The 22,311-nt window shown below is 44.5% G+C and overlaps 1 protein-coding gene across 2 annotated transcripts in view; it reads right to left on the bottom strand.

Moving 5' to 3' along the window:
- Nucleotides 1-4,152: 4,152 nt before the first annotated feature.
- The window catches only part of POLR1H (RNA polymerase I subunit H), a 156,724-nt gene continuing 138,565 nt past the window's right edge, over nucleotides 4,153-22,311 (bottom strand). For both annotated transcript variants that reach the window (XM_069217761.1, XM_069217762.1), the window contains exon 5: nucleotides 4,153-4,522. In XM_069217761.1, coding sequence (XP_069073862.1) covers nucleotides 4,498-4,522 — 25 coding nt within the window. In that variant the 3' untranslated portion in view covers nucleotides 4,153-4,497. The remainder of the gene's footprint in view (nucleotides 4,523-22,311) is intronic.

Here is a 22,311-nt window from a genome sequence, read left to right on the forward strand (position 1 = left end):
CAGGGTGCTGCTGCTGGGTTGCCCCTCTAGTGCGGACTCTACCCCGCCCCCCTAAAAGATCTGTAAGGGAGACTTGAGGGCTGCTGGCCTGTCTGCTACGATCTTCCACGAAAGGATGCCCCTCGTCCAAACACCCTAAAACGTCTAAATGACCTAAAGGGGGTCGAAGCAGCTTGCAGGCCCAAGGACTTCGCTGTTGCCCTACACTCTTTGAAGCGTTACAATGCAGAGTCAGCCTTAATGCCAAATAACTTATCGCCATCAAAGGGCAAGTCTAACAGAAAGGCTTGGACATCTGTAGAGAACCCAGATGTACGTAACCAAGCATGACGTCTGGTAGCGATGGATGTTCCCATGGCTCCGGCAACTGAGTCTGTGGTGTCCAGTCCTGATTGTATGACTTGTGTCGCTGCAGCATGGGCATCCGTAAGGAGTCCTTGGAAGTCCTGGGGCATATCAGGCAATGCAGCTTTAGCCGCATCCATAACAGCATGAATATATCTACCCAGGATACACGTGGCATCTGCTGACTTAGGGGCCATGCTGCAGGACGAGAAAACCTTCTTTGCAGACTGCTCCATCCTTTTGGACTCCCTGTCAGATGGCACACCAGGGAAGGAGCCAGGAGCAGTCTGCGATGAACAAGACGCCTGTACCACCAGACTCTCCGGAAATGGGTGTTTCAAAAGGAACCCAGGGTACCCTGGAGCTGATTTATATCTTCTGGCAACCGACCTGTTCACCGCTGATGAAGAAACAGGCTTTCTCCATTCCTCGACAATGGGATCTGTGAGAGCCTCATTAAAAGGCAGCAATGGCTCCGCAACAGCAGTGGTAGGATGTAGCACCTCCGTCAGGATATTTGTCTTGACCAGGGCAACAGGAAGCGGGAGATCTAAAAAATCAGCAGCCTTTCTTATCACAGAATGAAACAAGGCTGCCTCCTCTGTAAACTCCCCTGGTGAGGCTAAATCCCATTCCGGGGAAGTATCCAGCCCACTGGCAGAGACTAACCCCAGTCTATAAGGAGTCGGAGCGCCTAAATTAAATGCCAAGGGACCAGTGGGGCCAGCTGGTGCACCACCTCCCGGCGCCATGTTCTGAAACATGGCAAACATGGCATTAAGGAATGCTGCTGGATCCAATCCCGGAGTGGGGAAGACAGGATACTCCTGTGGAGCCGGATCCTGGATATCCGACTGCACCGGAAAGAAGCGAGGACTCCGAGGTTCCACCACCTCAAAGACCGACGGCACCGGAGAAGTCTGCGGAGTCGAAGGCTGGGGAGTCACCGTCGGGCTGACCTCCCATGACTTAGCAGATGAAGACCTCGAACTCGAACGGCTTCCTCTGGAACGACGCCGGGAATCGTGATGGCGCCACTTCCTATGACTCTTCGCCGACTTCCCCGACGAAGATCTATGGTGACTCCTCTTCTCCTTTTTAGCCTTCGCTAAAAACAACTTGGCTTCATGCTCCTTAAGAGCCTTAGGATTCATTTTCTGGCATGAACCAAACTCCTGAACATTGTGGTCCGAGCTCAGACACCAGAGGCAGTCATTATGCAGGTCAGTAACTGACATACGAACTCCGCATTCTCTGCAAGGCTTGAATCCTGACTTCCTCGGAGCAGACATTTCCGAAAACACAAAGTATCCCTTTCAACAGCAATTGACACAAGATCTGGAGAAATAACCGTTATCGAAGGCATGGAAAAAAGGGAGCTGACGTCAGCACGCCGGCGGGGACCTTTTATTGCCACGATTATGTCAGACGGAGCCGCGTGGAGTCAGGCAATTGTGACATGCTCGCCGATGTGCAGAGCTGGAAAGAAGTTTTAGTTGAATGCTGCACACTGGGGGAGAATTCATTAGGTGAGGAATCCACAGGTAGTTGCATCCATCAGAATTACATGGTTACGGCTGCTGAACGATTTAAACTTAACAGTGAATATAACCTGTTTGATAATTTTATCTACTTAGGTCACTTTGTTTTTTCCTTGATTGCTTACTCTAACAACTCAGCATTGCCCCGCTCATCACCTTCCCCAATAATAACAGCAACTCAACGCAGCATCGACTCCATGTAACCTTGATATCAGAGAGGGTGATTGTAACAAGGATAAAAGGTACAGATATCGGCGAGTTGCCTGCACTTACAAATATGGTATCAAAGAGCATGCTTACTTCATTGATATCGGCTTGCCAGGGTGCTTGCATAATATCGCAAAGGGAGTACAGGAGCCTTGTGCTGCTCACAATAATGTTGCTGGAGACTTTATAGTGTAATGACATGGCTTACTAAGACAGCACATCAGCACAAGAATTGTGTGAAGGCTCCCATATTTTAAAATGAGCGAGGGGGGACGTAGAGGGACTGCTACTTTACATTAACCAAATCCAAGATCATTTGGCATGATTTATGATGTTTTTTGTATATATTTGTGGAGCTATTATTTTTTAAGTCTTTATTTGAATGTAGTTGTGCCATGTTACATATACTGACAAAATATTTTTGGCACGATGTGAGGACACCACCGTTACTCTGCTTAACAGACTGCTGTTTACTTATGAATGATTCTGGAATTACTTTATTTGGAGAACCTCAGCTAAGGCTGTTTTATGCAAAGTTTATTTCTGATAACTTTGATGAAGTCCCTGCACTGGGACGAAACGCATTGGTTGGGTTCTTGCTTGTATGAGGAATCTTTGTTAATACAGAAATTTGAAAAGCCCGGAGGTGTGATAACTGGACTCCTAAATTACTTTATGTTTGACCATCGACATGGATTGATAGTTCCTATCCCATGGATTTAAGTTCAATTGAAAGGATACAGTTTTGCCCTCCCATTATGTCAGTTTATGTTACGTGAATTTGGAATGATTGGCAGTTCAACTGATGTGAGTGGGCATAAGGATTAACAAACTTTAGGTTATTGTGCGGTGCCTGAGTACCATAGCTGCCTTTTGTGTGTGGAGACCATGTGGCATGTTGCTAAATTTGTGGCTCTATGAGTGAAATTCAAGTTGATGTTAACACACAACATTGTAAACCACTATCATGATCTGTGGGCCATCCTCAGCGGTGTATGCTGGCCAGAAGAGGTGACTCAATCCTTTGAACTTCCTGGGTGTGCAGGTTTTTCACAGCACAAGAAGTTAGCTGTACGCACGGACTGTGGGCACCGGTTGGTGTAAGGCTTCAACTACAACCCTTTCTCTTAAATGTTCAAATGTGCTTTTATTTTCTCTGCTGCATCTCCTTAACGCCTGATGTGAATGTGTCTGTGACTATTTAAAGGTTGCTTAGAGAAGTACAGAATAACCGCCAATTCACTGATGTACAAACTAAGAAAATGAATTCCTCCAGCGACCTGTTTCTAAACTGTGGAATGACAATTTAATCAAATAGCCAATCCAAAGCTGCACTGAAAGGCAAAGAAAAAGGAAGATCCAGATTTTAAAATGAAATTACACACTTAGGGGGTCATTCTGACCCCGGCGGTCTCGGGTCGGCGGGAGCACCGCCGACAGACCGGCAGTGCCCCCCAGGGCATTCTGACCGCGGTGGTTCGGCCGCGTCAGATGCGAGAAACCGGCGGTCTCCCGCCGGTTTCCCGCTGCCCCAATGAATCCTCCATGGCGGCGGAGCGCGCTCCGCCGCCATGGGGATTCAGACACCCCCTACCGCCATCCTGTTCATGGCGGGTCTCCCGCCATGAACAGGATGGCGGTAGGGGGTGCCGCGGGGCCCCTGGGGGCCCCTGCAGTGCCCATGCCAATGGCATGGGCACTGCAGGGGCCCCCGTAAGAGGGCCCCAAAAAGAATTTCAGTGTCTGCCTAGCAGACACTGAAATTCGCGACGGGTGCTACTGCACCCGTCGCACTCCAGCAACTCCGCCGGCTCCATTCGGAGCCGGCTTCATCGTTGCTGGGTCTTTCCCGCTGTGCTGGCGGGCGGCCTTTTGGCGGTCGCCCGCCAGCACAGCGGGAAAGCCAGAATGGCCGCCGCGGTCTTGTGACCGCGGTGCGGTCATTAGGCGGTAACCGCATGGCGGGCGGCGACCGCCGCCCGCCGCGGTTATAATCAGGCCCTTAATGTTTAGAAATACAACTGCATACACTTTATTTTAAATATCTTAAAACACACACTCACAGATAATTAAGAACTTTATCAGAAATATTCTCGTTTGCCTCGTTCTGTTTTATCCTTTAAAACACTGGAGAGTGATTCTTTACTTTCATCATTTTGAATTCACGCAAGTTAGCCAATATGAGTTTTTAACACACATGCACCAATTGTAGAAAACAGTAACATGATCTGGCAGTGATGAATGCTCAGATATTCAATATCTCAGGGCCGAGTCCTGGCAAAGTGGTTTAACAGTTAAGCGTTAGGATCTCTGTGCATGACAGGCGATGCAAGGAGGTAGGGGTGAAGAGAACATTAATTGTCATTCAGATATTAGATGGGCGGTCTCGCATCATCTGGTTTCATCAGGAATCCTCCTTCTCTTGGAACCTGTGAAGAGAGAAGTAAGAATTATTGCTTAAAAAAAAAAAAAGAAAAAAAAAAAAAGAAAAACTTCTAATAAAGCTCTGTATTTTTATTCCCGTTTTCAAACCACGCTACAAGTCATGAGTGCTTCACAGTGCAGCAGGGGCATTTTCTGCTTTTGGGCCCTGGTGCCTCTCTGAAATCCCTACATCTTTTCTGCAAAAAGTGTAAAATACATCTGTGGTACGTAAATAAAGCAGATACAGTGGTGGAATGTATTACAGTAGTAGCTCTTTACAGGAGCATCCATGCACAGCTAAGACAAGATCCAAATGACTAAGAATCCACCAAAGAGAACTTCAAATGTAACATGAACATAAACAATGCCTGAAAAATGAAAGTAAAGGTGCTTACCAATTATGTTGGTAGGACTATGGTATGTGAGAGTACAATAAACATAGTTGTAGAACATAGAATGACATTGTAAAAAAAAAAAGTAAAAAACTATTTGTATTGTAAGTTAAAACCTTTACAAATGAGTAAAAATACTAAAAACAATAATCACTATAGAAGGACATCACAATCGCTTGTATAAAATATCATACACCGATGTAAAACAGCAAGTAACTTAGAGAAATTAGAAACTGTCTCTAAGGGGCCAAGGGCATACGCAAGTTGTACAACTCCCTTATGGCGCAAAAGTGAGATGCAATCCCTCATTTTTAAGCATTAACCAGGGGCAGTGACAGATTAATAAAAACAACTATCTGTGGTTAAGATCTGCAAGGTTAACTAGACCTTAGCGAGTGCAAATAATACCTAAAAACAACTGTTCTTAAACAAATGTGTGCAGTTGTTAATGAGTTAGTAATTTAACCATTAAGAGCTATGAGAGACCACACACATCCAGAAACTTGGGCAGGGAACACCTGCTTACAAGATTTTATCATTCAAGAGCTTAACTGTCTCTAACACATACATTTCAAGTAAATGAGCTGACAATTGACACCAGAGCCCTCAAGATCCAGGACATACATAGATATGCCAAACAGAACCTCGTATTGGGTGCGCCCTCCCAGGGACCTTCTAGGCAGATTATTGAGAGCGCCTTGGACTCCATATAGGTGACTAAGTCAACTATGACTCGTACCTAATATTCTTGTTAAGGATTGCTTTAATTCACGTTTTATTTTGCTCCATTACTGTTAACCTCAGGATGATGAGGAGGCAAATAATGCAATTGGACCCCAAATGTAGCCCTGGTGTCCCTGAATGACATTCAGGCAAAAGCAGGGCCCTGGTCTGAATGAAATGCTGCAACTGCATATGTCCAGATAAAGACGTGCAAATCTTTAATAACAGTGTCATCTGATCGTTGTGGCCATAACCATAGGAATCTGGAACAAGAGTCAACAGCAACTAAGATGTATTTGTATGAACCATGAGGTGTCAAAGGACCACAATGGTCCAGGTACAAACATTGTAGTGGTTTGTTGGAAATTAGGAGGGGTGTCTGCGGTAGACGCTTGACGGTGGATTCTTTCATTTGTTGACAGATGTCACAAAAAAGAACATACCGTTTGGTCTGTTTATATAGACCTGGCCGTCAGTAACGTTTTTGCAATAAGAAAATAGTAGCTACCACACCTGCATGAGCAGAAGCAACTCCCTCATATGCTGCTTCTATTAAATCTGGTCTCTGCTCCCGGCTTGGGATCACACGATCACCCACCCCTGGTACTGTTACAAAGGCAATGTTCTGCGCACTTATGTCATAGGAATATTTGGCAGGATATGCCTTTGGTAAGGGCTTGCTGTCTGCTGCAGCTTTTACAGCAACCAGTGTTTCATCATCCAGTCTCGTTCTGAAAAGAGTAATCGCTGTAACAGAAGTTGTGGCTACTGATGAGTTGGCTGCCTCATCAGCCAAGATGTTGCCTGAAACGTGTATCACTACATGTTGAGGACCCATTATAAAACTACATGGGCACTGGGTTGCCTCTCTTTCAGATCTGCTAATTTCCCACACAGTAATCTGTTTTGATGCTGTTCCCTTTTGAATCTCTGAACCCATTTTGGTGCCAGTAATGCAGATATTCATTAAAGGACTGGACACAATAGTGTGAATCAAACACTATTAGTGTCAGTTGTTCTGGATCCATACATTCTAGTCTCAATACCAGAGTATTAAGCTCTGTGCCGTCCCCTAGGGTCTGCATATGAGTGCTCCAAGTAAGGAATTTCCAATTCTTCATGATACCACTTACAACCACACAAGCTGCGGAGTACTGTTGTTTTGTGCCTACTGCCGGTTGTGCTGAACCATCAGAATAAATTAATGTTTGATATTGATCAAGAAGCAAGATATTTGTTGGTATTGGATATTCAAGCTCATATTGAAGGAATTATGAGTCTGGAGTTTTGGGTAAAAAACAATCTACATCAGTGGCAGTCAGAAACGTTGCCCATTGGATCCAACTTGGATGTGGTGCTTTAGAGTTTGAGACGTTAGCTTTTCTAAAAGCCCCGAGGGCTGGTACGGGGGATACAACAATAATGCGTCTCCCCTGGGAAAGAGTTATCTCTTCTATGATAGCCATCTGAACAGCAGTCAGAATTCTTTTCTGTGGAAGCAAAGTGTTGTTCAGCTGTGGAGTACACGTGTCATTTGTATGCTCTATGTCAGACCTGGCATGCTTATTGTGGTTTCCCCTGTCTTTGTGCCTCTGCTTCTAGCATTTTTGACTATGTGCTGGACTTCGGTTTTGCTGTTTTTTGGTACTCTTGGCACTTTACCACTGCTGACCAGTGCTAAGGTGCAAGTGCTCTATATCTAAATTGTATTGGTAATTGGCTTTCCTATGATTGGCATATCAGATTTATTAGTAAGTCCCTAGTAAATCGCACTAGAGGTGCCCAGGGTATGTAAATCAAATGCTACTAGTGGGCCTGCAGCACTGATTGTACCACCCACATGAGTGGCCCTGTAAACATGTCTCAGACCTGCCGCGGCAGTGCCTGTGTGGGCAGTTTTAAACTGCCATGTTGACCTGGCAAGTGCACCCACTTGCCAGGCCAAAACCTTCCCTTTTTGTACATGCAAGGCATCCCTAAGGCAGGTCCACGGCAGCCCCAGGGGCAGGGTGAAGTGTATTTAAAAGGTAGGACATGTACTGGTGGGTTTTACATGTCCTGATAGTGAAATACTGCCAAATCTATTTTTCACTATTGCAAGGCCTATCTCTCCCATAGGTTAACATGGGGATTGCCTTCAAATATCTTTCAAGTGCAGTTTTCCACTGAGAGCAGATAGAGATCTGGAGTTTGGGGTCTCTGAACTTACAATTTAAAAATACATCTTTTAGTAAAGTTTGTTTTTAGATTGTCAGTTTGAAAATGCCACTTTTTAGAAAGTGGTCATTCTGTGCCTCTGCTTGGCTGCTGAATCCACAACTGGGTCAGACTGAAAGTTGGGCTGTTAGTGACTTCACTCTAGACAGTGACACAAAATGAGCGGAGGTGTGTCCTGCATTTCCTGATGAGTTTTCCTGGGCTAGAGTGAGAGGGAGGAGCTGACATTTGCACCTGAAAGGGCTGTGCCTGTCCTCACACAATGCCGTCTCCAACCCCATAGAGTGTGTCTGAGGCAGGACAAGGAAGAGGCAGGGTCATTAGCACTACAAAGACTTTCTATTGAATGTTTCCTACTTCAAAGGCAGAGATGGGTATATGGGTTGGTCTGCAGTTGCTACTTCTGCTTTGGAGAGGACAAATACTGGACTTTGCCAAGTATCCTGCAAGTGAAGTTTCTCCAAGGGCTTGGACTGAGCATGCTTCCAGTTAAGAAGTCTCAGGGACATCAAAGACTTCATCTGCCAGCACCTGGGCTCTCTTGACAAGACCCCCTGACCAGCTAAGTGGTCCCACTTCCAGTCCCTGGGCTCTTGGGAGGAGAAGCTGGTAAAGCCTGAGTGAAAATCCATGCATCGGAGCCGAGCTACAGAAAAATTGACGCAGCACCCACTCAGAGGCTTTAAAATCAACGCTCACCAGCACCCCGGCTGTAAAATTTACATACCACCTGCCTCATGGCTGCAGAAATCTATGCATCGCCAGCTCAGCATGGTTCCATCGTTGCTGTGCGTATGAACTTTCCATGCATCGTCCCTGGGCGTCAAAACTTCGACATCACCCAACGGACCTGTGGCTGTTCCTCTGGAAATCAACACATCACCCTCCTGCAGGGAAGAAACTGACACATCGCCTACCCAGAAGGGAAATAATCGACTCACAGCCTCACTTGTGAGTAAGGAATCAATGCATCGCTTGCTTTACTAATGCACCTTTGCCCCTGCTGCTTTACTTTTGACGCTTTCCAGGTACTTTGTGCTAAAACACAGCCATTGATTTCTATGGGCTAAGACTCTTTTTATTTTAAAAATTAATCTCTTTGCTTCCGTATGTTGGATTTTTGTCATTTTGGTCTTGTTGTATTTTGATAAATATTGGCTATTTTTCTAAACTGGTGTGGTGTCCATTTGTCGTGTTTTCACTGTGTTACTGTGTGTGGTGGGTACAAATACTTAACACATTGCCTCTGAGTTAAGCCTGACTGCTTGTGCCAAGCTACCAAGGGGGTGAAGCAGGGGTTACCTTAGGTGTGTGACTCCCTTACCCTGACTAGAGTGCGGGCCCCCACTTGGACAGGGTGTAAAATGACTGACAACTAGAGGCCCCAATTCTAACACTTTAAGAAGTGTATCACCTTTATTGAATGTTACATAGGTGAATCCGATGGCACCAGCAATTACTCTTATGGCCAGATTCATTTTATTCTCACGCGTGTGTAAATGTTTTGCCTAATGCATGTCCTGCTGCAATTCTCTTGAATTGCATGTGTGTTCGACTGTCTAATATTTGCTTGAAAAGGCGGGTGTATTAAATCATACAATGGTTTTATGCGTTGCGCATAGTCTACAATGTAAGTTCTGCCATAACTGAAAAAGCCCAGTAATACCTGTAGATTTTGAATAGTATTTGGAGTGCATTTTCTTTTTAGAAAGTGGGGCGCCAGGCTCTTTCCTGTGTATGACTATTTAAGTGCCTGTTATCTAAGACTATTCTATAGGAATGGTCTTGTTTAGCAATAGGAAACAAGGGGTTGTTAACTGGTGAGCAATACATAGAGGTACACAGTTCAGATAAAGACGTTAAACACATTTTTGGGGTTTAGTTATCAGTCAACATCTGCCCTCTTCTTCCACCCTACCCCCACCCCAGGACAAAAAACAGTGTAATACCATTAGTATTTCTTCCATGTTACCGACCTTTTAAACTAGCATGGACGTTTAGGGGACTAGTGTTCAGCTATTCCGACCAATCACGAGGGAGCTTCCCATATGGAAGAACCAGGTAGTTTCTTCAGCATGAATTAAGTGGGGGCTCTTCTCGTGTTCCCTGCTACACCATCGTACTTTTGTGGGCCATCACGGGGACAATGCGAACCATGCTGTTCGCACTGCATCATTCTTGATATTTGTTACGACCCGAGCGGTCCACTATTGTGATGCCTGGTGGGAACAATCATATTGGGAGCTACACTGTGGATTCCTCCTCTGCTACATCATGGGGCCACTGTGGGGGCTATGTGGTAATTAGCGATTCCTAAATGCCAAAATCGCCTTTAGGAATTGCTTCATACATGTGCTAAGAAATCGCAAATAAGGAATCCTTATTTGCGATTTCTAATTTAGAGAGTCGCAATTTGTAACTCTCTAAACAGGGTCGCAATTTTAAGGAATCACTATTTTAGCGATTCCTTAAAATTGCGATCAAAATGCTTTCATACATCTGGCCCTTTATTATTTGCGACTCGCAATGCCAGATGGTGTCCCTGACACCATCTGCGAGTCGCAAGGGGGTCGCAAAGGCCCACCTCACTAATATTAATGAGGTGGGTCGCAATTTGCGACCCCCTTGCGAGTTGCAGCACTCACAGGGATGGTGGCCTGCTGGAGACTGCAGACCACCATGTCTGTGGCTGCTTTTAAATAAAGCAGTTTTTTTTTGTTGTAATGCAGCCCGTTTTCCTTAAAGGAAAACGAGATGCATTACAAAATGGAAAATGAAACGTTTCAGTTTCATTTTTTCAGAGCAGGGAGTAGTCCACAGGACCACTGCCTGCTCTGAATTTTTTTTTCAAGGGCATACACAAAGGGGAAGGGGTCCCGTCCCCCTTCAGCGAATGGGTTACCTCCAGTGTGATACTGGTGATAACTGCGATTGCTTTGCGACCGTGTTCGCGGTCACAAAGCAATCCCACATCGCGCTGCGACTCGCAAATAGGAAGGGGAATACCCCTTCCTATTTGCGACTCGCAGTCCCATTTTGCGAGTCGGTAACCAGATTATCGACTCCCAAAATGGGAATGGGCATCGCGATGTGGCTTTTGCACCTCGCAAACAGCGGTTTTCGCAGTTTATGAGGCGCAAAAGCCTTGCGACATCTGGCCCCTAGTCTAATATTCTGTGCAACTTTTGGTAGGGTGCCATCAAGCTAATTTTGGTGTTCTTGATAAGATAAAGGTATTTCTAAATATGCATATGCAAATATGCATGTGCTCTGTATTGTGCAGGTGCATTAGCAGGAGTGTAGTGATGAAATGTGAGTGAGTTCCCATCCACTGCTTAAAAAGTGACCCAAGAACAAAAAATGTCAGTTCTATATGATGGATTTGCCTCAACTACAAGTGTAACCGCTCCTCCCTTCTCCGTGAGGCCATTATTTATTAAATGATTTGTGAGGAGGAGCATCATGTTTGCTGCAATTACAACCCGTTGGGGTTCCGCCATATTTCAAATATTGTATAGGTCAGAGATAGGGACACCAACTGGGGATTTAATCCTTTTAAAGGTTCAAGCTTGAACAACCTATGATCAAAATAGGTATCGCCTATCTTAGCTGAGGAGGACATCCACAATACCACGGATGTCTCCGTATAAGGTAATTAGGTTGTCTTTAGCATGTGGTGAGACAGAGGTACTTTGGAGATCCATAATTAAGTGCCTAACCAACATTAGAGGTGCCATGTCATAAAGACTCTCGTTACAGTAACGAGACTGATGGATTTGAGCGGAAGCACCACCAGGTACGGGGAACTGAGTCTGATCCTGCACCGTATGACAGCTGTTGGCCTAACTCATCCGGCCAGCTAGCACCACTTCACAAGTATCCATGAGTAAAAGGTGTTTGGGGCAGTAGTATGTCATCTGGATTTCTCTGGAAAATCATGGTGGAACCAATCTTACCCCTTTCTCTCAGTCACATATGTCTCACACATACAAAGGCAAAACAGAAGCACGACTAGGTTTAATAAGTGTTATTGAATAAACAGCAGTCTATGTAAAAGGCACGTATTGCGTTTATGAGAATTATAAAGCACAATAAAAGCAAGGCAGTGACAAGGAAAGTGAAACAGGAAAAGTCCCACTATACTGTCACAACAATGGGTCTGGAATCCCTATCTGCACTACTAAGGTTCTCTACAAGAGCATGGCAGTGTAAGCCCTAATCAGTTTGCCAGACCCCTCCACCCCTTCCCTGGAGAACTCAATCCCCCATACATGTGATTGTAGGTAAAGAAAAGATCTGCTGGTATACTGCAAATTCTTCCACATGGAGGGAGAAACTGCATCAGGTCTCAGCAGAAACTGCAAAGGCGACGTGCAGAGTACGATGGCAAATGGTTGGAATACTCCTCTGTCATGTGGGGGGCAGTAAGGTGTTTTATAATAAAACATCTGCTGTTCTGAGAAAACTGCCTTGACGTGAGAACACATATATTTCTGTGTATAAGAGTTGGGGACATGATGAAAGCATTGTGCCAGCAATAATTCATAGCTTATCAAGTACAATCCTGAATAAAGCATAGAATGGAAATGCCATGCAGAGAAAAGAATAACAGAACTCCGTGTAAAAAACGAATAAAATAATAAAAACATCTCCACTAAAATACAGCTGCTGCTGCTTAGAAAAAAGAAAAAAGAAAAGAGGATTACAAATGCACGACTCGCAGTGAAAGGGCACGAGCTGCAGGCCTAGGCTAAAATAACGTACCTCTGTTAATAGCTAAAGTAACCTTATGACACTACATTGCAGTCATGTTGACTGTTTTTTATTTGGACTATATTATATATACTGCTTTGTCGTAGTTGAACTCTTGCTCTAGGTAAGACTGCAGGTTTAGGGATGACATCATTTTTATCTGTAGGAGACTAAGCCAATCCTACAACAAGTCACAACTGTTGGCCCAACACTCACAGGTCATAAGCAGTACCTCACCAAAACCCAAACAGTAAAAGGTTATTCCTGGCAGTCATTACACATGGACTCCAGAGTGAGACATCTCAGGGGAGTCATGGTAAAACAGAAAGTAACCTTTTCTCACATGAGCAAAAAGTCTCAGTCACACACAGGCAATGAAGGAGATATAGAAGAGTTTTCAATAGGTTTTATTAACAAGACTGCAATCTACTGTAGAATACATGAGCCGCAATGATTAGGAAAATGTACAATGCAAGAAACAGAATGGTAAAGATGAGAGTTGTGAATACAAAGGCCCCACCGTAAGATATAAAATAGACCCTAATACCCTAGCATGAGGAACCTAATCTTTAACCTAAAGAGAGCTAGGTGTGATGAACCTAATCTGGCAGTACCATGTCCATGAGAAGAGCCCGCCAACCCTTGTTACCTTGGAATGAGGTCTCTAGATCAGTCCCCTTGGGGACATGAAGGCTGGGTCTGCATCAAGACAGTGTGCAGAGTAGATAACACTGATGGCATCTGGCAGGAATACCTCTTGTAATCTTGTCTGAGTGAGATGTATTTAAACAGATCTTGTAGGACCCCTGACGCAGGTATGTTCCCAAACAATAGATAGGAAGGCATGCTTGGGGCAGAAATTATATAACTAATTGCATCCAAAAGTACATTATGTTCCTGTCACACGTAAGTGGGAAAGGGACATGATGGGAATACCTACATATATCATTTGTCTTTGACGCTGATAGTGACGCCTTCACAGAGTGGCACTGATAACATGAAATCAAAACATCTTCATATCTACAAACATAGCAGCCATCTTGGAAGAAATAATCAAATAAATGCTCTAAAATAGAGCAGGCTAAGTAGGTTAAAAGTAACTAGGTGATAGGGGCACGGGGCTGCAAGCCAGAAACCTAAGCGAACTCTTGACTCCCATAAAACTAAATAGGATCCACTACAGCTTTATTACTGAATAAAAGGCTTTGAGTACTAGTGAGATAGCTAGAAGCTTGTGGTAGTTAATAGGTTTGATCTGTTTTAAATAATTCCATGTACCGTGTACAGTTGTTTCCAAAATGCACGGCCCGTCCTATGAGCAACGTGGCAATGGTCACCTTCAGAAGAGGGTCCAAAAAACGCCTGCCTACTACTAGGTTGTTGGTTTTACAGCAATGCAGAGAGTTCTGAGGTCTAGCTTTTATGAACACTAGATCTTCAAGGTGACCCTCCGCTTGTGTTCACTGACTGGCAAAGCAATGTTAGAGAGGGCGCATATGTAATCTAGGATGTGGCACAAATCCTAAGCATGATGCCATCATCCCAAGCAGTCTCATTACAGCTCTTACTGCCATTGGTTGAGTAGAATGAAAAAAAAAACAGGAAGTAGCTGCTGAAATGCCATCACCCTCTCTCTCTGATGGGTGTTCTGTGACCGAGGGTTCTCTGGGAGAGTCAGTGCTTATGGATGGTGTTTCCTTAAGGATCAACTCTTGCCAATTCTTCTGCCAGAGCATCCTCTGTAGCCTCCCCTTGAATAACCTCTGATGTTCTGAGGATTTTGAAAAGCCCATTGTTGTTGACTTTAGTAGGTATGTGTCTGTGAGCTTTGACCTGATTTTGGCAAGCCAGTGTAAAAAGCTCTGTGAGGAGTTGCTGGTAGTGTCCCAATGGACTTTGCAATTTCTGTGTCATTTTTAATTTTTCCAATCTTTTTGTCCACTCGAGGGCCAAAGAAAAGAAATGTTCCCCATTGAAGGGAATGTTAAAAAGGTGTTGCTGCACCTCTGGGTTTAAGCCTGACAGCAGGAGCCAGGCACGTCCACAAAGTAATATGCTTCTGTTTATATCCCTGTGAGGTGATGTTTGTGGGATCTAGTGCACAGCGGTTACTGGCATTAGAGATTAGTTTCCCTTGGCTACAAGTTCTTTCCCACGCTTCCTGTATGACTTAGGAAGATGTGTATAAGCTGTTCCATTTCTTCCCAGTGAAATCCATTTTATCTCGATTGCAACGCCATGGAATTGGCAATGCCTCAGTGAGTTGCTGCACCTAAAGTGATCAATTGGACATGCTGAACTACTTGTGAGGGACTACATATCCCAGTCTACTCTTGGCCCCTGGAGGTGGCCATTTTGGGACCCAGCTGCTTACACTTGAGTCCACCAACGAGCGCTATAAAGCGCGGGCAGATCACCGCAGCGCAGGACACGCTGAACTACTTGTGGGGGGGCTACATATCCCAGACTCCTCTTGGCCCCTGGAGGCAGCCATTTTGGGGACCAGCTGCTTACAATTGAGTCCACCAACGAGTGTTATAAATCGCAGGCAGATCACCCCAGCACGGGATGCGCTGAACTACTTGTGGGGGACTACATATCCCAGACTCTTCTTGGCCCCTGGAGGCGGCCATTTTGAGGACCAGGTGCTCACACTTGAGTCCACCAATGAGGGCTATGAAGTGCAGACAGATCACTGCGGGACGCGGGCCTGTCCATGCCCGTCAGCGGCCGGAAGAGGCTGGGCTGGGCACACTATCTTGGTTTTTTTTTTCTTTCTTTTTTTTTTAATGGTTTTATGCACAGACACTGAATGTTGACTCATAGTATAGAAAGTGGTGAGTAAAGTAGGGTGCGCAGTAAGGATTGCTATAGAGCTATAACAAGCTTGTGACTATTGGTAGCAGGCTATATTAGACTAGAAAGTAGTCATGGGCAAGAAGAGGGTAGCCTGCAGTAAAAAGCCCATAGAGGGCAATTCTACAACCATTTATTCCTTTTTGGCGCGAGCAGTTAGTGTGGTCTTTAAGGAGACTGATTTGGCAGAGAGGCGGTTGTCTTTGGGTTGCGCAGGTTCCCCCCATAATTATACTATAGGGACGCCCAACATAGAAACTGAGATAGAAGGGCAGGCTATTGGTGCCTTAAATGGCTCTATCCCTTTAATTAGTTCAGATGACTATGGTCAACAGTAGGGTACTTAATACTCATGTGGAGCACCCAAACCGAACTATAACTACAGTCTCACCTGCCACTAAGCATAAGAGGAAAGCTAAGACTACCAATATAAGAGGGCCAACTGTAGGAGAGCATGGTGAAACAGTCAACCAGGGTATGGTACAAATACCGGATTGGGATATAGTTGCCCAAAAATGTATAATTTCCTTGAATGAGTGTTTAACCCCCTGAGAGATAGATCGGGGAAGTTAGAAGTAGCAGTAGAGAAAATTTTAGGATTATGTCAGGGTCAACAAAGGCTGTCACCGAGGGGGCCTATAGTTACTACAAACAATCCTAAAAAGATCCCTTCGGACACCCTTCTTCATTGAATGCTCTCCCCCCTGAAAATACTAGACATGAAGAGATAGCAGGAAGCAGTCAACTATGCCCTGGTCTATGTTTGTATAAGCGACCTGCATCCATCTTAGTTAATCTATCTGCTCCCAATGTGTCTTCAACTGTCCCTGATGTGGCACCACAAGAGTCTTTAGCTTTTGCATCATCTCCATACTTACCAGTGATCAATCTCCCTCCTGCTTGCTGTCCATATGTTGTTATCTTGGCTGGTGTCCCTTCGGTGCTAAACTCACATTTAGAATCTTCCTCCCAACTACAAAACAAGGTCTGTCACTGGTTAGTAAATAATTTTAAATTTGATATCCGTGATTATGGAAATATCTTGCTGACTCGCCTTGTCATTTGGATCGGTCCCTCTGGTAAATGTATCCCTGGTGACTATTTTTGTTAACTTTAGGTATCCACATCTGGCAAAGAAAAGTCTTTCTCAGCCTTTTGAGATTCTTGGCATTTCACGTAAGATTAGAGTTTTAACTCTTGGCTTTTTCTATAGACCAAATAATCCCCAAAAGCCCATGATTCCTTCCTTGACTTGCCTAGCACAGCCCCCCTTAGGTGTTTCCAGTGTTATGTGTAAAAAAACACTTTGATTCAATGGTAGATCTTAACGAGATGGACTGACAGTATAGGGGCCTGCAAAAGACAGTTCCATGTGGTCAGGGATAGGGAATCGGATGGGGATGATTCCTTTAGACCTGTTTCTTATCAAAGTGTGTTTTTACATTATGATGATCCTGCTTTAGAACGGGTCTCTTCCATCACTCCTTTCCTTTGTTAAACATCTTACAGAGGGAAAGGGGTCAAGGACGTGAGGTGTACTGTAATACCCAAGGTAGGGATAGACAGATTTCCCTGTTAAGATGGAATGTGGCTGGCTTAAGAAGCAAAATTTCCAAGCAAGAGTGGATATCCTTTATTGAGCCGACCCTGAAGACCTCAAAAACTACCGGCCTATCTCCCTACTCCTCTTCCCAGCGAAGGTCATAGAGAAGATAGTCCACAACCAACTTTCCCGCTTCCTGGCGGACAACAGCTACTCAATGTCTCCCAGTTTGGATTCCGCAAAAACCACAGCACGAGACCACCCTCATCGCCTGCACCGACGACATCAGGACCAGACTTGAAAAAGGTGAAACCGTTGCCCTCCTCCTCCTCGACCTTTCCGCAGCATTCAACACTGTATGCCACCAAACCCTTCGCACACGCCTCTTCGACACCGGAATTCGCTACAAAGCCCTCAACTGGCTCACCTCCTTCCTCTATGAAAGAACACAATGAGTTTGCCTCCCCGTTTACGGTCACAGGCCACCAAGACCATCTGCGGAGTCCCCCAGGGATCCTCACTCAGCCCCACCCTCTCCAACACCTACATGGCTACACTCGCCAGCATCGTCCGACCCCACGGCCTCAACATCATTTCCTACGCTGACGACACCCAGCTCATCCTCTCCCTCACAAGGAACACCACAACCGCCAAGAACAACCTCCACAACGGACTTCTCGCCATCACTAACTGGATGACAGCAAGCCACCTCAAGCTGAACTCAGAAAAAAACGAAATCATCATCTTCGGACCCAAGAAGTCAGCAAGGGACGACTCCTGGTGGTCGGCCACCCTGGGGCCGCCCCTGACACCCACCACCCACGCACGCAAGCTCGGCTTCATACTAGACTCTTCTCTCTCCATGACCCAACAAATCAACGACACATCAACCTCATGCTTCAACACCCTTCGTATGCTCCGCAAGACCTTCAGGTGGATTCCCGTAGAAACCAGAAGAACGGTCATCCACGCCCTTGTCAGCAGCAGACTGGATTACGGCAACGCCCTCTATGTGGAACTCCTCAAAGCTCCAGAGAAAACTACAGAACGCCTCAGCACGTGTCATCCTCAACCTCCCTCACCATGAACACATCTCGGTCCACCGCAGATCTCTACACTGTCTACCCATCAATAGAAGGATTGTCTTCAAAATCCTTATCCACGCTCACAGAGCCCTCCACGATACCGGACCGGCCTACCTCAACGATCGACTTAACTTTCACATCCTGACAGGTCAGCTCCGCTCTGCCGACCTCACCCTCGCAACAGTCCCTCGCATTCACCGCACCACATCCGGCGGCAGATCCTTCTCCCACCTCGCCGCCAAAGCCTGGATCTCCCTCCCCACCAACCTATGCAAGACCCAGAACCTCCTGTCCTTCAGAAAGCACCTCAAGACCTGGCTCTTCGAGCAGCAGCACCCCCCTCCTCTCCCACGCCTGGGCCTTGAGACCCTACTGGGTGAGTAGCGCGCTCAACAAATTGACTGATTGATTGATTGATTGAAGGTTAGGATTTTATTGTATTCCAAGAAACTTGGGATTCTACTTCTGTAGTTTTAAATGGCTTTTCCTGTTATTCTTGCCCTGCTGTTGTTGCTCAATTCGGAAGAGCTAGTGGCGGTGTTGCTATCTGGGTAAAGATTAATATCAGAATTACTGTTACATTTATAGATATGGGTAGTTCTGCTTATCAGGCCTTATTTATTAGAAACAACAAGCAAACATTCAGCTTATATTTAGTACATTTTTATAACAATACCTTTTCCAACACTTCTAGTGACCTTTGTGAGGAGGTATTTAGCTTTATTGGAGGCTTAAAGTTTTATGGGAAGAGCACCACTCAACCACCGAGCATTTTAATTTGTGGTGATTTTAATGCTAGAATGGGCATTGATAACATGGATTTTGGGCTAAGGAGTAAGGTTACAGAAGAAGTGCCCTGTGATGTGAGAGGACTGTATCTGCGGAATCTAGTAGCTCAATATGATTTGACAGACATAGTTAATTGTTTTCAAGGCTCTGGTCCAGATAAACCAACGTACAGAGGAGGGGATCATGGTTCTGTTATTGATTATATATTTGCCTCAAAAAACTGTCTTGAGTGGTGTAAAAATAGCATTGTGTTAGATATTTCATGGAGTGATCATAATGTCATCCACCTAGATGCTTGTTTTCCCTTGAATAAGGACACCAACCCAAAAGTGTCTGCTGGAATTAGTAAACATACGAGGGATGGCTTAAGGGTAGTGTGGCATTTAATACACCTAATAGCAACACTAACACACCTTATAAGAGACAATCTCTTGATTATCTTGGGATGTTTAGAGGAAGGCTCCGGGGCTCAGTTGTTCCAATGCTATGTGCTAGTATGTGAAGCAGTCAAGAATATGTTATCACAACCTTTTAAACCCGAAATAAATAGTTCCCGTTGGTTCGATGCAAAGTGCTCTATTGCTAATCGCCGTTTCAGATCCGCATTAGTGAAGCTCTCCAGGGATAAAAAAAAAAAAAAAAAAAAAAAGAGGTTCACGAGGCAAGACACTTTTATAATACAGCCATAAAAGAAAGGAAGCACTCTGTATTTCTGTATTTAATAAGGACTGGGAAATGTTGGAACAGGCTGCTGCTCAAAGTAATAGCAAGGTGTTTTGTGAGAAAGTTAACAGCCTCTATCAAAAGGATGTACCACAAACAAACCACCTAAGCAGCAGTATTTCAGGTCATGACTGGGTAATACACTTCAAATATGTTTACTCACAGGTAGCCGATAGAGAGTTAGAGACCATATTGCGGAGGGCATTTGCCGGCCTGCTGCAAGTAATAGATCAGCTGGTTGAGATTGCCATAGTTTAGAGTGTAGGTGGAAAGGCGCCAGGCCCGGATGGGATCCCTATGGATCTATTTAGAAGTCATCTGGATCTCCGGGGACCCCTACTTGCAAACGTATTCAATAACTCTTTATGTAATAAGATACCAGAGTCTTGGTCACTCTCTACAATTGTCCCAATTTTTTAAAAAGGAGACAGGGGATCACCTAACTGTTACAGGCCCATATCTTTTGTTGATAGCTCTGTTAAGATAATAGGGAGAGTTATTTTCAATCCTTTGCAGGCTTGGACCACAGTGAACAAAGTATTGTCTCCCTGTCAATATGATTTTCGACCTAGTCTTAGAACTGTAGAGCAGTGCTTGAATTTACATCTCATTGTAAGTAAATATACTGTTGCTAAGCATGGCCCAATGTACCTGGCATTTATTGATCTGTCTACTGTGTTTGACAGGGTAAATAGAAGTAAGCTCTGGATGATGTTAAGCAGCTTAGGAGTGGATGTTGGCCACGTGAACTTTTTGTATAGTTACATGAAAGTTTAGGTGCTAGGGTGCGTTATGGCCGCCAGGGTGAATTATCGAACACCTTTTCTTTAGAAAGCGGTGTTCGGCAGGGGTGTGTTTTAGCACCTCTCCTTTTTGTCCTTTATATAAATTAATTAAATGTCAGCCTCTCTAGCTCCACATGGGATATACCGATAATTGTTTATCTCCCTGTGCTGGCTCTGTTGTAGCACAAAGATGCAGGTTTGGTGGCCAGAACACCACACGCCTTACAAATCTTAGTTGATGCTTTCGTGACCTTTATGCATAACCTAGATATGACCATTAATTTTAATAAATCGTATATTATAACCATTGGACATGGAAAAAGATCAGTAACGACCTTGAGAGTGGTAGAAAAAACCCACAGTGCTGTTAATAATTTTTGTTAACTGGGACTGGATTTTTCTACAAACAAGTCCTCGCCAAATCAGGTATCTATAGATCACTGGAAATTGAGTAGATCTGCTGGTTCTCTACTTAATTTAGTAAGGAAAGACAGAAGGTCCACGATCATACCATTTATGAAAATTTACAAAATGCAATGTATACCGACTACGACATGGCGCAGGAGTATGGGGTTATCAAAATTCCTCAGCAATTCAGGTGGAAGAAAACAGAATCTGTAGGCATATACTGAATCTCCCGCCTTTGAGTGACAGTTTTATTTTACACTCTGAATTGAATATGGAATACATTACGGATGTGATAAAACGGGCCCCTCTGCTGCTCCAGGTTAGTGTGTGGTTCAATAAGAGGCAAGCCTTAACAGGGAAAAATTAGGGATTGATTGAAATTGAATAAAGGGCCTACTATCCCATGGGTAAAGTACATAGCTAATTCCCTGCCCAATATTGGCCTCTCAGACTTGTTTAACAATCCTGATGTGATTGTCAAATCAGATAAGATGGCGGAGAGGTGGAGATTTGAGGAGTACACCACCCAACAGAGAATTCATGATGCTCTGAGAAAACAGAGTATCTGCAATTTTTATTTTACTTTGGAGGTTGGTGATAATCCCTTGTACCTTAAATTAGAGCTATCAAGATGGAAGAGACTGATACTTTTTACGTTCAGGTTAGGTACTGTATAGCGACTACTCTGTTTTAATGATGGAAATGATGTGTGGGGTACTTTGTTGCCACCTTGTCCTTGCAATGGTGGTGCAAAATAATCCCTACTTCATTTTATGTTTTTCTGTGTTTTTTACAGGAGATTTTTTCCAGACATACCTTAAGCCCTTGCTAAGAAAATCAGCTATTCGAATGTGAAAAGAGGCACATATATATATATGCACTTTATGCGGTTATGTCCCCCAGCTGAGCTGAGAGATTTAATCTAGTATGGTTTTGATCATTGATAAATTCGAAACAGACGCCGAAATTGGAATTATATATGTCCAAGCACTTTAGAGGGATTTTTTTCATAACTCTATTTTATTGAGTTTATAATAGAACAACTTAAAGACACAGACAGAAACAAACACTGCAATTCAAAGTGAGACATCACAATGTTCACTGCTATCCGGGGCGGAGGATGATGACACATACAGATAGAAACATGGAAAATATCCAATCAGACCAACAATAACTACCCCCACCTCCCCTTCCCAAGGAGCTCACATGTAACCAAGTTGTTCATATACCATGTTTACCAGCGTTACTATATTACCACAGTTGGTTGTCACCTGTATGCATAGCATAACATTCCACAGTCAACAATCATCATCAGTGCTCCAATCAGAGCTGGACTCCTGAACCCCTGTGAAGCGTTCTAATAATGTACTCCAAGCTGTTACACAGGTCAGAGCCCCTTCCTTTCTACATGTCAGTCATGTTTTGTTCTTCGGCAACACCCCATTCCAAAACATCACGGGTTCAGCTAGACAAGGATGGGCTTCGTGTACTCATCCAGCCTATAACCACCCTGCGCTTAGC

This window comes from Pleurodeles waltl, chromosome 12, assembly GCF_031143425.1.
Source record: "Pleurodeles waltl isolate 20211129_DDA chromosome 12, aPleWal1.hap1.20221129, whole genome shotgun sequence".
NCBI classification, from domain to species: domain Eukaryota; kingdom Metazoa; phylum Chordata; class Amphibia; order Caudata; family Salamandridae; genus Pleurodeles; species Pleurodeles waltl.